The sequence below is a fragment of the Dipteris shenzhenensis genome, chromosome 1 (genome assembly GCF_047967505.1).
Source record: "Dipteris shenzhenensis isolate YYH24624 ecotype China chromosome 1, Dip_SZ_1.0, whole genome shotgun sequence".
Classification (NCBI taxonomy): domain Eukaryota; kingdom Viridiplantae; phylum Streptophyta; class Polypodiopsida; order Gleicheniales; family Dipteridaceae; genus Dipteris; species Dipteris shenzhenensis.
In genome coordinates this window covers 31,931,368-31,949,002 of record NC_141596.1, presented here as the reverse complement: position 1 = coordinate 31,949,002, position 17,635 = coordinate 31,931,368, and the positions used below count along the sequence as shown (strand labels likewise).

Below are 17,635 nucleotides of genomic sequence, written 5' to 3'. Positions count from 1 at the left end.
GATGAGGCAAGGCTCAGTCAGGGAAGACCTGCTCTGATACCAACTGTTGAAAATGGGGAGAGGGTGAGAGACAAGATCTGAGGCACGAACTGATGTTGATAGATTGATAGATGGTATATTCACAGCAAGTACACAGCCTCGTTTATAGGCTGGGCAAGCCTTATCTTCCCACACAGACACCTCATAGATGAGGTCACACACAAGAGAATCTAGATCCTATAATCTAGGGGAGGAATCACACCTACCACATGAGGTGGCATAAGTGGCCTCAAGACTCTTCACACACACAACTGTAGGACACTCCTAGGACTCTAGGACCACACACACTAGGACTTCGATTCCAACATGAAAATGCCAACTCAACCCTGTAGAAGTCTCAACAAAGAAGGGAGAGTCTCTCCAATCTTTGAGAAAAGCAACTCTCCTGGAGGAGGCTGCTCGAGAGGATCCCTGCATGGTCGCCCAAATGGCCATCAGAGTGTGTACCGTATCTGTCCAAGTACTGGCCAAGATCTGAGAAGGGTGAACCTGAGAACCCTCTAAAGCCTCAGTGCATCTCGCTCTCCAAATGTGCCATGCTACAATGCTAGCTAAGATCTCCCATGGAGAGTCAACCGAGGAATGAGCAGCCCTGAAGAAAGTGGCCGGAACATCCTCTAGAGAGCACGACTCCATAAGGTATCGTCGGATGTGAAGAGCCCAAGAGGAGTCATGTCTCTCAAAGAAAACCTGCGGCCCTAAAAGAGTGAGCCAATCCACTAATCCCCGGGTCATATAGAAGGGGAGGCGAACAAAAAAGCTGAAAGTCTTGCAATCCCCTTCCATATGGTTCTCACCTGTCTGCAATCCCAAAGGCAGTGTTGTATTGTCTCCGAAGCAGAAAGGCAATGAGGGCACGTAGGGTCAGCCCCAAACCTGGATCTCCAATGATTCACTGCTATCCCACCATGAATAGAAAGCCAAAAGAAGAAAGTGATTTTTCTTTTCCGGTGGGATTCCTAGAGCCTCTGCCAAAAAATTCTCTGCAAGTCAGCAGAAATCTGAAAGTTCACCCAATGAGGAGCTCTGGTAGGCCTCCAACCCCTAGAGCTGAGCTGGAATTTCCTGGCATTACTGACCGTGTAACGAAAGAAGGGGATGCCCTTCTTTCGGTGCCCTTCATCTATCCATTCCCATTCCCAGGGTCCCACTGCAAAAACCTCCATACAGCCACAGCCTCCATGAGCCCAGGGCAATGAGAAGCGGGTCACGATCCAAGTACCACTGTGAAAGAGAGCCATGCTCCATGAAGCCCACTATCCTGACTGGCTGAAACGGTACCTCCAACAACATATCTTCTGTGGATTTGGACAGCCTACCCCCTGAAGAAACATCAAAGACTAAGGCATCCTCATGTGTGTCATGAAAAGCAATCACCTGTAAAGAAACTCCCAATCTGAAAAATGCCCCCATCCAGGTGGAGCAAGAAATAGGCACGTCATCTGTGTCCACCCAATCCAAGGGCAAGGCTGCATCAATCTGCTGGACTCTCCCTACACTTCCTCTCAGATTAAGAACCATCTGTGCCTGTGGGCCTGCAAGAAGCTTCCTGAATGCTTTCCATGCTCCCACGGTAGAAGCAGGGCCCCTCTCCCATCTTGGCCACTGCATGTAAGGAGAAGCTCCAAGTGGTCTGCCATGCTCATCCAAAATACTGTCATTCCACATGATAGGCTGCCTTTCAATCTCTTCACGGGTGGATGGGGGAATCTTGCGAAGTGTACTCCTGAAGCTGGCCCATGCTTTCAGGATAGCAACCATAAGAGGGGAAGAGGGAGATCTGAGGTGGGCTGTGGTGAAAACCCATCTGGTGCTATGCGTCCAATCCTCTCCTGAAGTGGGCGTGCGAGACTGTATGCATCTGATAAAGAAATCCTTCCAAGGCTCTTGCCCTGGCATAAGTCCTCTCACAACGACCTTGCAAAGTAAGTCTCTGCAGTGTAGATCCGGGTCGATGATATTCAAACCCCCTTCTCTTGTAGGAAGAATCAAGGTCTCCCAAGCCACCCTGGCTGTAACATCAGTTGTGCCATCTAGACCACTCCATAAAAAGTTTTGTACGAGCCTCTTAAGCTGAGTGATACAATCCCTAGAGTGGCACCAACAAGAGCAAACAAACTACGCTGTGGCTAGAAGAACCTGATTAACCACCACCACCCTGGAAGCCAAGTCAAGTTTGGCTGAGCTCCAAAAAAGGAGCTTTCTTCTTATGCTCTCCAACACCGGAGCAAACTGTTGTGAGGGAGAGATGCCCACTCCAACCTGGCAGCCCAAATATCTAACAGAGATGCCCCTCTGTACCCAAGTGAAGGCAATATCATTATCCCAATCCGGGGTGTCGTTCGAGGCTTATTTGAAAGAGAAAGGCATCACACATCAGCTTACAGTGAGGCTCACGCCTCAGCAAAATGGCAAAGCTGAGCATAAGAATCGAACTCTTATGGAGATGGATAGATGCATGCTCAAAAGCAAAAGGTTGCCTCACAGGTTTTGGCTTGAGGCTCTCATGTGTGCCAACTATGTTTTGAATCGGGCTCCCACTAAGGCCTTGAAAACAAAGACTCCTTATGAAGTTTGGCATGAGAGAAAGACTTCAATGAAACATTATGGTGTCTTTGGATGCATTGCATATGCCCAAGTGCTTGTTGAGTTTCGACATAAGCTGTCAGACAAGGCACTTAAATGCATATTAGTTGGGTATACTTCAGAGAGCAAAGTTTACCATCCCTACAGTCCTGCTTCACGCAAGATTTTTGTCACCAGAGATGTGATCTTGAAACCGGCCTCCAAACACTCAGAGGGCAATGAAACCAATCTTTAGACCACTTATGCACTTAATTACAGCTCACATAGCATTTATCACAGCCATTATCCGTTGCATGACCGTTGTTAAACATTCACCCATTTGATAATAAAAGAAATAACTGAAATTGATGGAGGCTAGAATGCCCCTACTCAACAAAACATACACAAGTGCACACGATTGGCCCCAAATCCTATGGCACCCCTTTTAGTATTTCTTTATATTTCATAATGAATCTTTTACAAGTTGCATCGGGGAGACCTTCCTTGCAACATTGAAACTGGAGTTTGATTCAATAAGCCTTCACAAGGCTTTCAGACATCAAATACCATCACATAAGTACAGTTAATCCATAGGCATATACCAAAGGCATTCTTGTCTCTGAGTGCATTCCAATAGCTGTCTAGATGCATAAACACTCTGCACCCTAGCTACACTCACTGAGTGGCATCCATAGGCAACCAATAGTGCTCACCAAAGCATCAAGAGAGAAAAACCAGCACAGTACCCAATCACAGAGAGACCATTGTGACACTACCAAGGTGCCAAAGAAAGGGCTGCACACGAGGCCAGCCACCAAAAGATTGCAATAGAAAGAGATTGCAATAACCCAAATACCACTCACCAAGCACTAAAAGCTTGAACCAAATCTTCAAACATGAAAAGCATGCTGTAGCCAATGTCCATTTGCATTCTCAGCCAAAGAGAAGTGCAAATACATGAAGAGGAAGCAATCAAAAAAGTCGACCAGCAAGAATTCAGTCAAAAAAGCCAAATTGGAACACTCGTCGCGAAGAAGTTGGAGATCTTGGTCTTAAATAGTGTGCTTCAGAGAGGATGCGTTGCGCAGCTGTTGGGAGAATTTCATCACCGGAAAGTGCTCCAAAACTGAGCAAAACAGTCGACCAGCAAGAAGGAATGCTCCAAATGTAGCAAAAAGTAGGCCCCCAACAAGAAGGATCCAGGGGGCTGAGGGAGTGGAGAGATGCGAAAAAGTGCTGCTCAGAAAAATCGACCAGCAGGAAATGTGCTAGGAGCATCCAAATCTACAAAACACCTTTCAAGAAAAGGGTATAAGTGCGTAGGGGAGGCAGAGGGGAAGCCATTGGGACAAACAGAGATCGTGGAATCCAAGTGGGTGAGGAGGTATGGAAAAATTCGTCACTCAGCTGTGTGAGGGTTACAAAAGCATGAAGAAATTTCAGTTCTTGGAAGAGAAGCCTCAAAAACACTAGAAATAACCAAACCCATCTAGAAAAGTCAAAAACCACCTCCTGAATGCTCTAGAGTGGCCTAGAGCGGTTTTGGGAGAGGCCAAACGACCTGGCCCTCTAGGGTGGCCACTGAAGTTGCCACATGTCAGGGTGACCCTGCCATGTCATCATTTCCATCAACCCACTCTTTAATTCCTTTGAATGCCTTTAAAGCCAAATTTGTCACTGTCTCGTAGCACATTGAAGCAATTAGAATTTCACGCCCCCGTGACAACCTTTCTGATCTTAGATGCCTCCGTAAACAAACCACCAAGAAATGCAACATCAAACTGTTGAAGAAATGTGAGGGCTTTGTACCTATCTTGTACTCCATTATATGACTCAAACTTGACATGAGAACCACCATCCTTGAATTCCTTATAAACACTGGATGTTGGCTGTCCAAATGGTGGCTGTACATTTGCAGTATTCCCTTTACTAGGGATAGCCATGCTTGGCTCAACAATAGGCACGGCAACAAGTATTGTGGGTTGCATACATGGCTGCATGCCAACATTGTCTTACATCACTTGCTTTTTGGGAGCAGCTGCTGGCTGAATCAGCATAGCATCAAAGATAGAATCTAAGCCAAAATACCCAGGTCGCTCCCTCGAATATGGTTGTGATGGCTGAGCTACATTTATGTACTATACATTATTGTTTTGAGAGTGGAGGTACCCAAACCAAGACCCTGTACTGGCTGTTCTAGCTGTTGCATTGGCTGTACGTTTTGTACATCAATCTCTGGAGCTCTTTTGGGAGGTTCTTCCTCCTTACAAGTAACCTTTTGTGTCATTCTTGATGGCTGTCCACTATGAGAAGCTAATGCATGAGTGTGTTCACTCTTTCCATGCTTATGCTTCTTCGATTCCTTCTTCTTGGCATTACTTCGAACTACAAGAGCTAAGTTCTGAGCCAATTGATTCAAAGCAGTAACCACACTTGCAAGTTGTGCATTCAACATTGTAGCATCCTCTGAATCACTACTAGAACTACTAACAATGTTGAGCTGACGTGTGGCTTCATCTGTGGCCTGCTCCATAGGCATTTGATGAACTCCATGTGACTGTACACTAGCTTGTTCTTCAAGGCGTGCCTGCCTTCTCCTTTGAAGAGTTATGGAGCTCTCTTGTTTATGAATGCTCACCATGTCTCAAATGTCTCGCATTACGGTCTTGCATCCCATCATTTTATTTTATAGATTTCAATGTACTCACTATCTTACATGTCTCACACGTCTCGCATTACGGTCTTGCATCTGTTACTTCAGATAATCTAATCATCTCAGCCTCTACCAATTCTTTATTCTAAATCTTATCCCACATTATGAGTCTGCAGTTCTATAAATCCCCTAGTAGTCGTTCGTCTTCTATATCTCACCCGCAACAAACACTTCTTCCACTTTGCTCTTCTTACCTTACTCCTCTCCTCAAGCTTGCTCCTTCCATCTTGCCCGCAGCCTTACATCCTCTTCTCAAGCATACTCCTTTCATCTTGCCTTACCTCCTCTAGTTACCTTCCTCACTCTGGCTGTACTACTCAGCCAAATCTACAAAGCGCCTTTCAAGAAAAGGGTATAAGTGCGTAGGGGAGGTAGAGGGGAAGCCATTGGGACAAACAAAGATCGCGGAATCCAACGGGTGAGGAGCTATGGCAAAATTCGTCACTCAGCTTTGTGAGGGTTGCAAAAGCACGAAGAAATTCCAGTTCTTGGAAGAGAAGCCTCAAAAACACTAGAAATAACCAAACCCATCTAGAAAACTCAAAAACCACCTCTTGAATGCTCTAGACTGGGCTAGATTGGTTTTGGGAGAGGCCAAACCACTAAAGTTGCCACATCATTTCCATCAAACCACCCTTTAAATCCTTTGAATGCCCTTGGGCCTACGGATTAATTACACTTATGTGCTAGGTACCATGCCACATTTAAATTCACATTATTAAGCCCACACTTGGACTTTTAAAGCCAAATTTGTCACAGCCTCGTAGCACATTAAAGTAATTAGAATTTCACGCCCCCGTGACAGATCTTTTCAGAAACTTCAGCACATACACAAGCTGGATTTAATGTGCCAGCTTCTTCTACATCAGATGATGTTTTTGAGGGATTACTACCCATTGCTTTGGGTTCCGCATATGACGTCCCTGCTGAAAATCAGGATTTACAGCAAGTTCCTCCTATTCCATGAAGGTACGGGTCAAAGAGAGACAGAGAGTGCAGGTACAAGACGAGTCGAAAGAGAAGTCACGTCAAACTTAGATAAGGTTGAAAAACACAAGTACAAAGTACTTGTACCTAGGCCTAGGACTAAGTGTCCTAGGTGTCACATAGGACTAAGTGTCCTATGTGGCATAGAAGGCACTAACACTATAAGTGCCTACACTTATGCCTACAAGGCACATACCATGGCCTATAGGGCATCACTAGAACCACCAAAAGATGGCCTACAAACCCCCCTCCATGAAATGGGCTGAAGTACTCTGGAAACGTCTCAGAATACCTGGTAGTTTCTGGTCATGGTGGCACATGTTCATCCAAAAGGATATAGCCACCTATGAATGTACAAGGAATGTCAGATCATGTAACAAAGGGAACCAAGTGTAAAGCCTGTCGGAAGACTTCGAACTTGGGACGAGGAAGTGCCTTTGTAAACATATCTGCGATGTTGTCCTATGTGGGAAGATAGGACAACTCTACGTCTCCTGCTGACAACCGCTCCCAAACATAATGATAGTGAACTTCAATATGCTTGGTACGCACATGAAACACTGGGTTACGCGCATTGGCCAAAGCACTCTGGCTATCAGTGTAGACAATAGTGGAGGATGTCTGGCAAATACCAAGATCTGTAAGTAACTGTCGAAGCCAAACACACTCTACTGTAGCGGTGAAGGCTGCCCTGTACTCAGCCTCACAACTAGACGTGGCAACTGTCGGTTGCTTCTTGCTGAGCCAAAAAATACATGAATTGCCAAGCAAAAAACAATTGCCAGTATGTTACACTCTGGTGTCGGAACATCCTGCCCAGTCACTATCCGTGTAAGCATGCATGGTAAGTGAACCCTGATCACCATAGAAGAGGGCTAAATCCTGAGTGCCTCTGAGATATCTGACGACTCTCTTCACTGCCTGCCAATGCTGTGAACTGGGCATGTGCATGAATCTGCTGAGCTGAGATACTGCATACTGCAAGTCAGGTCTCGTGTGACATAAATAAATAAGGCATCCAACAGCCTGCTGATAAAGAGTGATATTACATGGTGGGCTCCCATCATGAGCTGAGAATTTGAAGCCAGGGTCCACTGGAGTAGAGATTGGCTTGCAATCCTCAAACTGACAACGATCAAGGAGCTGTCCAATATACTTGGACTGAGACATCATGATACCCCCCTCAACATGAGCAAACTGAATGCCCAAATAATAATGGAGCTGTCCCATGTCTGACATGTCAAAAATCTGCTGCAAATCAGCCTTGAAAGCTGCAATCTGCTGAGTATCTGGGCCCGTGATAAGCATATCATCCACATATAAAATCAGCACTAAAAAATCAGATCCACTCCCACGGAAATAAAGAGTGGGTTCTGTGGGACTATTCTGAAAGAGTGCATGAATTTTGGCATACCATGCCCTGGGTGCCTGCTTTAAACCATAAAGGGCTTTTCTAAGCCGGCATACCTTATTTTCAAAATTAACAACCTCAAAGCCAGGAGGTTGTGTGACATAGACTTCTTCCTGCAGATCCCCATGAAGAAAGGCAGTCTTGATGTCAAGTTGGTGCACTTGCCAATGATGATAGGCTGCAATGGCAATGACACATCGAATGGTAATCCTAGATGTGGGAGCAAATGTCTCCTCAAAGTCAATGCCTTGTTGTTGGGCATACCCTTTTGCAACAAGACGGGCTTTGTATCATTCTATGCTTCCATCAGATTTCCTTTTTAATTTAAAGACTAACCGCGTTCAAATGGCATGCTTGCCAGGTGGGAGATCTACTAATTCCCAAGTGTCATTTTTGGCAATCGAATAGATTGTAACTCAGCTTTCATTGCATGCATCCACTCTTTGCTGTCAAAAGCATCTTTATGGCACAAAGGCTCTTCATTGCAAGCTGTAGCAAGGAGTGCAAACTCAAGAAAGTGACCATGCTGTCTATTCCCTGATCTTGTCCGGGCAGCAAAAGGCTGATCTTGTTTGCTGTCCCTCAATGTGTCAAGAAGCCATCTGGGAACTTGCCTTTGCTGTCTATTGACAACTCTTTCTTAAATGACTGCATCATGAGTAGTGGGACCATTTTGTGCCGGAAGAGAAACTTGCAAATCAGCATGAGGTAGGGGCTGATTATTGCTTCGTGGAGGGCCTGCAGGAGGCTGCTCAAAATCCTCTTCTGATGATGGTAGAGGTAACCAAGATTCAAAGGCATCAAACATGTCAATATCTGGCTTTGCTTTGCAGTCCACAAGAGGAGAAGCTGAATGTTCAGCAAAGATCACATCTCTACTGACAATAATCTTCCCAGTATTTGGTTGATATAACCGATACCCTCTGCTCTCTTGGCTGTAACCAATGAATATGCATTTGATTGCCTTGTCATCAAGCTTATGTCTCAGCTGAGATGGTACATGAACATATGCAAGAGACCCAAAAACTTTCATGTGTGAAAGTGAAGGCTTCCTGCCTTTCCATGCTTCATAAGGTATAATAGTCTTTAATGCCCGTGTAGGTGATCTATTCAGCACATAGTTGGCACACATTACTGCATCAAGCCAAAATTTATTGCGCAAAGACTTGGCCTTAAGCATGCATCTGGCCATCTCCATTGTGGACCTGTTTTTCCTTTCAGAAACAGGATTCTGCTGAGGAGTGTAAGGAGTAGTGCATAAGTGAATAATGCCCCATGAGGATAGAAATGCATCAAACTCCTTTGACATATACTCACCCCCCCTACCTGTGTTGAGGGTGACAAGCTTGCATCCTGATTCATTCTCAACCATATTCAGCCATCTCTGAAAGCATAAGAAAACTTCAGATTTGGCCTTTAAAGGATATACCCAGCAATACCTTGTGAAATCATCAATGAGAGTCATGAAATACTTGTATCCTCCAATGGCATTTGTCCTCATTGGGCCACAGACATCACTGTGTACTACCTGCAATTTCCTTTGTGAGAGTTTTAGACAATTCTTTTGAAAAGGAAATCGATGCATCTTACCCAAAAGACAACCCTCACGCATGTTTAGAAACTGTGTGAGTCTGAGGTACATCATTTGCCATTTGCTGTGAATGTAGCTTTGCAAGAGCTCTATAATTGAGATGGCCCATTCTCTCATGCCAAAGATGAGTTTCAGCAAGCTGTGAATCTGAAATAGCTAATGCTTCAGTAGAAAGTGCAGCTGAATGATGATCAAGGTGATAAAGCCCTTTTTGCAAAGTGCCAGTGACAACTATGGCATTGTCATCACGAAGATCATATACTAGGCATCTGTAGCCATCAAAAATCACTCTGAAACCTGAAGTAGCAATTGCTGAAATTGAAATCAAGTTGACTTCAATGCCAGGCACAAAAAGAGCATGGGAGGAATTGCAGCTGCTATGCGTAGAGGAATTGCAGCTGCTGTGCGCAGATGCATGGGAGGAATTGCAGCTGCTATGCGTAGAGGAATTGCAGCTGCTATGCGTAGAGGAATTGCAGCTGCTGTGCTCAGATCAACCCCAGAAACAATATTCCACGAAGAACTCCAAATAAATCTTGATTGTTCCCAGCCATAGCAACTGTGATAACCTGTAAAAGACCTGAAAACCCAAAAGCCTCAAGGCTATCACTACAAAAAGCTGGCTGTCCCAAAAATGACAGCAAATATCTGCAAATTTCTGACCCAAATCAAAGGGCAAATGCAGATCTGACCCAAATGTGACTGTGACAGGCAATGTTCACTGCAAAAACAGCAAATTTGGCAAAAGCCCCAAATTTATTGAAGGCAAATAGGCCAAAAAGAGGGCAAATTCAGAAAAGTCCCAAATTTTGCTGAAATTTTGCAAATGTGACCCAATGTATGGAAGTCTGACTCAATATCCTGCAAATGTAACTGAATGTCCTGCAATCTGACCCAATGTACTGCAATCTAAACAAGAAATTGCAGAACAAATCCCAAAACTCCAATTTCTTGCAAGAAATTGCAATTAAAGGAGGTGAAAGGAAATGAAAACCCCAAATTTGCCAATGTCCTGCAAAAGCCCCAAATCTGTAGATGACTGCAGTGAGACCAAGGACCTTGTACAGCGAAGGTACCAAACGGCGTACGGTACACTACAACGTACGGATGGAGTACAGCGCATCGTACGGTACCACGCAGGTACAGTTGACGACTGAAGGTACAATTGACGACGGATGTACGGCGCAGAGTACGAGTACGACGCAGGTCTGCTCATGTACGGTACAGTACAACGGCGCAAGTACAGTTGACGACTGATGTACGGCGCAGAGTACGAGTACGGCGCAGGTATGCTCACGTACGGAAGGTACTGCGCAGTGTACGTTACACGTACGGAAGGTACGACGCAAAGTACGGCGATGCAGGATTTCAGTACAACGATGCAACGCGCAGGTACAGCTTCGTGCAGTACGGACGCAGCCACTGAAGATACACCTCGAACAGCCTGGGAATGTGTCGACCAGCAGGGCAGAAAACTTCCAATAAGCTATGGAGGGCTCGGGGCTGAGGAGAGCTGGAGGGCTAGAGCAATACCTGCTCTGATACCACTTAAGGTACGGGTCAGAGAGAGAGAGAGAGTGCAGGTACAAGACGAGTCGAAAGAGAAGTCACGTCAAACTTAGATAAGGTTGAAAAACACAAGTACAAAGTACTTGTACCTAGGCCTAGGACTAAGTGTCCTAGGTGTCACATAGGACTAAGTGTCCTATGTGGCATAGAAGGCACTAACACTATAAGTGCCTACACTTATGCCTACAAGGCACATACCATGGCCTATAGGGCATCACTAGAACCACCAAAAGATGGCCTACATTCCACATGCCCCGATTCAGCCACAGGCTGATTTGGTTCCTCCACAGGCAATGGAAGATGTTGTCAAGCAAGAGATTACAGAAATACACACAGCCAAAACTGTCCCGAATTGGCTGCTCCAAACTCTCAAGGAGAGTAGGCTTGATGCTCCTTTGCCTGGCAGAACTGCTGGTGCAGCAAGGCACAAAGGGGGGCTCTTTCTGTTGAATCAGCTTATGCAGGTACTCTTCTTGATGCGGAAGAGCCTGATACTTTTGAAGAAGCCAAGAATAATGTGCATTGGATGCAAGCCATGCAAGATGAGTTGCAATCTATTGACAAAAATCAGACCTGGAATCTTGTGGATTTGCCTTTAGGAAAGAATGCCATAGGTACCATATGGGTTTTCGAAGTAAAAAGAAAGTCAGATGGGTCCATTGACAGGTACAAGGCATGACTGGTTGCAAAAGGCTATGCTCAAAAGAAGGTCATTGATTATGAGGAGACATTTGCTCCTACTTCCACAATGACCACTATTAGATCAGTTATTGCTATGGCTGCACATTTTTATTGGAATGTTCATGAGTTGGACATAAAAACCGCTTTTATTAATGGAGACTTGTTGGAAGAGGTTTATGTCAAGCAACCTCCTGGCTTTGAAATTTTGGGTTCACACCCAGAGTCAAATTCAAATCCCGATCTTTGACGTTTGAAAGAGTAGTTTTAATACAAGTTTGAGTGCTTTACACGTAGCTTGACCAATCAACAGAAACGTTCCGATGAAAGTCAAAAATCAGCTTTACACTACACATCACAAATATCCAAGGCTGCTAGACAATCTTTAATTTAAAGATCAAAACAGCTAGAAATGCCTAGTGAATATACCAGGAACTGCATCTCTAATGATTCCCACTGCCAATAACGCAGCTCTTGCAAACTTTAAAAAATCTCGAGATGACCCATCACCATCGCTGGTAGAACCAGGAGGCAGAACTGGAGAATCACACTGTGCAGAATAAAAACTAGTTTCATTAGTTGCAGACACAATCACAGGTGGCATTGCAGATCAGGTCAGGTACAAAAAAGAATTCAAAGCAAGAAAGGAGCTTGGTATGCTGACCTGCTCCATTATTGATCGGTACATCAAAGCAAGGGCCTTCTTGCCATAAACACTGTCATAATTGTAGGCACTTAAAGATGGGCCAGCCCTGCCACATCCCAGAACTAATTTTATCAATGACCATGCCATTCTGCATGTAAGGTGATTTCAGGCTAAAATGGACAAAAACCCCACATCCTGACAATTCTCATGCCTCAAAAAGGAAGCATGCATTTGGTTTCCTCACCTGCGGTCACCCTGAGTCAGGGCTCCAAGGGTTTCTAGGCGTTTTGCTACAATGGATGCAAACCGACGCTCGCCGCCAAGATTCGTAAACAACAGCCTAAACAAAAACTCCTCGTCAATCAGCTCATTCTTCTGACAGGATCCCTTTCTAATTGCATGCTGCATGCAGCATGTAAATAACAAGTTCTGGCAAACTCCATTAGTGGTGCAATTCAGACAGTACCGTAGCTCATATGTATGATACACATTGTCAGCTCACACTGCACGCATATGCGCACCCGCGCACACATACAAATTCATCCTCTCACTCATTCAGAGAGAGTTTTTTTAAAACCAACTGAATTTTTATCAAAGAGCGAGGGAAGTGATTTAAAATCTTGAGAACATCTCTAGAAAAGTCATATAAATTTAAAAACATATTCTAAACTAGCCAGTCCTGTCCCGCTTCATCATCTTTTCTGTCATGCTTGATGAGCACAGAAATTTGAAAAATCAACCTCATTTCAATAAAGATACCAGGAATCTGCATCTTCCCAAACTGTACAAGACCTTTCAACTTCTTTAAATATACAGAGGAAATAGAAATGCCATTATCACTATTTAGAAAAAAATAATCCATCGTTCCTTTTAGAAAGGGGAGGAAAGAATCAGATGGAGGATCAAAATGATACTGACAAATAAAAATCTGAGGGAAACCGCATTTACATAAAGCGACATCCAGACTAGGTTCCCAATAACAAACTTATTTTGCACAGACACCATAATACCAAATGATAATTTATAATGTATTCCCAAGGTAGTAGATGATGATATTCCCAAAGGCAGTAGGAGGCATCATCCTCAACTTGAACACAAGAAAATCATGGATTTACTTTCAACAAGTGCTGCAAAAGCATGAATTTTACCAGTTGTTTTTCAAAATTACTATAAAAAGACAGAAACCACATACAAATAGTCTCACCATAGCCCAGGCAAAATGAGAATTTTTTCTTACTGAGCAAGCTCTCAACCATTCACAAACTCCCTTACACAGCTGAGACTCAGCATGTACCTGTACTCAGGAGCACATGCTTGATTCGAACGATGAGTTCTTCCAAACTGTTGAATTGCACGATCAGCGCTCCAAGGCAGCTCTAAAGTAATATGTACTCTCCTTCTCTGTATAATAAACAGATGAGCTACATCGCATGACTAATCTCATTCAAAGAGAGGGACATGCGGGGGGTTCTTATAACTATTGATCTCTTGCATAAAAGGACTCTGAGGTGGGTTGGTTGATCAAAACCTACAGTACAAAGTAAAGGAAACGAGAAATATTTTGACAGAAATACCCAATGCTTAGATCCATTAAACAGCCAATCTCAATCAGGATCTCAGTTCTCGTTCTGTAGAGCGAGATTCTGAAGGATAGTGTACCTCTTTAAACTGAAGAGCCACCTAACATCATGTTATAGCTTCTATTTGATACTACAATAGATTGCACATGTTTCCACCATGGCATGGACGTCCACAGTAGTACTAGTTATAAAATTATCCCGCAGCAGAAGACTACTCATCACATTTACTCACTGATAGCAAGACAAGTTTAAGAGTCATGTATATGCCTGGTTAATGACTCGTCTGTCTGCTTGTAATGACACACCTGCCGATCCAGCCTCAGAAATAATTGCAACAAGTTTCTTCCCATCCATAAATTGCTGTTTTTCATGCATATTAACCATCTCCATGGCAATCTCTTTCCTGTTGAAATGCATCCAAATTCAAGTAGAATTATCAACAAAACAAAAGTAGCTGAGAATTAAACTTAAAAAGGGCACACTTGAGTGTAACCTTACGTATTGCGAGACTGATAAACAACACCCTTTCCACTTGCAGCACGAACCAAAAAACCACGGCGACCTGTAATTTCAGCAACAGAATCTGGGCCACCAAGCTGCAGGCACACAAGTCACTGTTCTCAAACTTGTCTAGTCGTGATACATTTTCTGATACTCATTTTTTTGTTCACACTATATCCAAGCGATGACACCTCCTTTGATTCTAGATTCATCCACCCTCATGCCCCACGATACAACCATTTAAAAAATCGATCACCATCACTCATACAATGAAAACGATGGTATATATCTTATGGTGGTTCCTTCTCAGAATACCAGTATAAAGACTGGTCTACAGGATCTAAAAGCTAAAGCCACGTAATAATGTAAACCTATAGGTTTCAACATATCGTTTCACCCAATGCCACTGTTGTCTACATTGAGCTTCTTAACCAACGGTTTTGGTAGTAAGGATACTTTAAGCTAAAACCACGCATACATACAATACTTGCCTTTCTCCATATGCAAGTCAGAAATGGTGCTAAACCTCTCAACATTCCGTACTCAAGCCCATAGTTAAGTAAACCGGCTCTGAGAGGAACCCTTGTCCTGGAGAGCCTATGGCATTCGGGTCCGGTCAAACCCCTCCTGCCACGTCTCCGGGATGGCCTCCTCAATGTCTTGCATCCTGCTACTACTGGCCCCTCTCAGGTGGGCAAGAACACTCAGCCTCTCCAAAATGTGTTAGAGAAGTCGATTCCATACCCACATGGATCTTGCCGACCCATTGTCCCATTGTACCCACCCAATGTGCATGTGCTTCCCTAGCCCTCCTAGTCTCCAACATCCAGATGCCAAATCAAGGGCTGCCTCTTAAACTCATCTTTGCTCTGGGGGGGATGTCATAGATGAGGCTGCTTGAGAGATGCCACGCCACTCTCATCAAGCTCTATGAGGGAGGCTGTCCTGAAGATCCATGGATGAGATTGTTTCCATTGACCTCTTGCGCGGAGCATGTTCCTAAGAAGCTTGGAGCCAAAACTTTCACTCCTATAGGAGTGACAATGGTGCTTGTTCGCCGCAGGGTCATAGCCAAGGGACCACAGTAGACCACACGTGGCGACAGCCACCATCCAAGTTTTATGCCACCACAATAGCCTCACAAAGCCGCCCCCTCTCAAGATTAATGCCCCGACAACTTCCATCCTCTGAGCTTGAAAAGTTCTCAATATGTATTGGTGTCGTTGTGTCATGACTATGGGTTTTCTTTTTTTATTCATCATGGATGTCAATGCCCGCTTAGTGGCTCCTGTTGGAGGTCAACATCTCCTGATGTCACCTTAGTGAGAGAGGGCCAGTGCTTGTGGGTGTGCCCGCCCCCCGTGAGGCTAGGCTAGTCCAAAGACAGGGCCTTGTTGCACGTGTGCCCACCCTCCGTGAGGATAGAGTAGGAGCAGACCAGGGCAGCTCAGATCAAGTATAATATGGCCCGTATGTATGCCATGGTGCCTAGCTGTGGAGGCGCCCTTGGTTGGCCAAGAGAGGTGGCCTTAGTCCTTTGGGGCAGCATATCCGACTGCCTGGTCAGTTTGGCAGGCCCCAGCAGACGCGTTCTTTGCTGAGGTGGTCCGACCTGCTGGTCGGCCACTCAGCAGCCTCTATATGGCTGCGTGGCAGCCTTTCTTGTGGCTGGTCCCAAGGAAGAGGGGGTACCCCCTAGAGGTGCAATAGGGCTGTGTGCCAGCCCTTTCTAGAGGGCAAAGGTGGGTCGGCCCACCCCCCCTGCTGGTCGGTTGTATGAGGCAGGAGCTGACCCTATTTATAGGGCCCCCTCCCCTCATTTGTTTCCATCTTCTGGAGCAGCAGATCACGTCTTTTGGAGGGCCTGACAGAGGAGCAGAGCCAGCCCTGTTGTGCACCAAAGGAGCATGGTAGTGGAGCGATTCATCCACTCCCTAGTGCTCCCTTCACTTGGCTGTTGAGCTGTGTGTTCTGAGCTCTCGAACAGCCCGTTGTTTCCAAGGTTTTCCCCCAGATGTAGCGGGGTTTTCTCCAGAGATCACTTGCAGTTCTCTTGTGCCTTCCTCTCTCCTTTCCCTCCTTCTCAATGTGTGTGTGTGAGGCGTGCTCTCTCTCTCTCTCTCTCACCTCACTTTTGCTCAGATTTGTACTCTCATAGCAGAAGGCAGAGTCGATGGACAGGATTTCCAGTATTATTTTGGTTCTCAGACTCCGTGATACATGGACTTGTATCTTTGCATTGACATATTGTACTCATCCCCCCATTTTGCACCCAGGGGCGGTTTCCTTGCATCTAGCTTACTTTGTACTTAGGCTCGGATTTGACATTATGTACTTTCACTTGCATTGTATTGCGTAGCACTTAGATGATATTCGACAATGCCTCTTCTTTGTGGCACGTAGATTTTGTGCTATCTTGTACGCAGAGTTCTTGATGTCCCATGGGCCCATTTTGGCCTTTAGTGGACAATAATACACTTTGTTTCTTTCTTTCTTTCTTTCTCTCTCTCTCTCTCTCGCTCTTCCGTTCATTTCCACTGCACTTCTCACATGGTATCAGAGCCACGGTTGGCATGAGACCCAAGGAGCGGAGGGAGTGTTGAGCCAACACACACACAGGAGGATTAGGGTGCTGTTCGGAGATGTCTTTGAGGAGGAGGGTGTTCGAGGAGTGGATTGTTCGGGTGACCAGCAAAGGGGTGACTTTGAAGAGTGTTTTCAGATCAGAGAGGAGGTGTTTCCAAGGGTCGGAAAGTGAGGTGTGAAGGTACATTGGGCTCTCAGCTCCTTCATCCTCTTCTTCCGCCTTCTCCTTTCTTCAACCCTTGGTTCCCTTCTATCCCATCCATTTTCTCTTTCAGTTCATCGTCCTCTTCATTCCGACATGGCGACTTTGTCCGAGATGGTAGAGAACAAGACTAGAATTCATTGTATCAGTTCCTTTAGTCTCATAGACCCTTTGGCCTTCTTCATGGGTGTTGGTTTTGGCTTAGTGGCTCCACCCCTCAGCTCACTACGTTCTTTTAGTCTCATTGACCCCTTGGTTTTTCGAATAATTTTAATAAACTTTTTCTTTCTAGTCCAGACTCCAAACCCCCTCCCACAGGATGACCCAGGGGGTTTAAACCAAGACGTCTTTGGCTCTCAACTAGGTGGGGACAGGGTCCTGTGTCCCATGTCCTGTTGTTGATTATGCACGGGACCCTAGGCAAACAAGACAGACCGCTCACGAAGCATGGGCACAGGTGGCTCATCCATCTATAACGTATAAACTACCCTGGTAGACTTGAAACCTCAGCCTGGTGTCTGAAGACATCTCCCAAGGTCTCTAGAAGTACCTACTCTCGTAGGATAT

General features: G+C 45.1%; 1 protein-coding gene across 2 annotated transcripts in view; it reads right to left on the bottom strand.

The window, feature by feature from the left end:
• EMB1135 (RING/FYVE/PHD zinc finger superfamily protein) overlaps nucleotides 1–17,635 on the bottom strand; it is a 182,471-nt gene that overhangs the window by 63,446 nt on the left and 101,390 nt on the right. For both annotated transcript variants that reach the window (XM_087374238.1, XM_087374244.1), the window contains exons 18-23: nucleotides 14,278–14,375; nucleotides 14,047–14,182; nucleotides 13,494–13,600; nucleotides 12,444–12,539; nucleotides 12,218–12,305; nucleotides 11,983–12,103 (exon numbers count right to left, since the gene is read on the bottom strand). In XM_087374238.1, coding sequence (XP_087230364.1) covers nucleotides 11,983–12,103; nucleotides 12,218–12,305; nucleotides 12,444–12,539; nucleotides 13,494–13,600; nucleotides 14,047–14,182; nucleotides 14,278–14,375 — 646 coding nt within the window. The remainder of the gene's footprint in view (nucleotides 1–11,982; nucleotides 12,104–12,217; nucleotides 12,306–12,443; nucleotides 12,540–13,493; nucleotides 13,601–14,046; nucleotides 14,183–14,277; nucleotides 14,376–17,635) is intronic.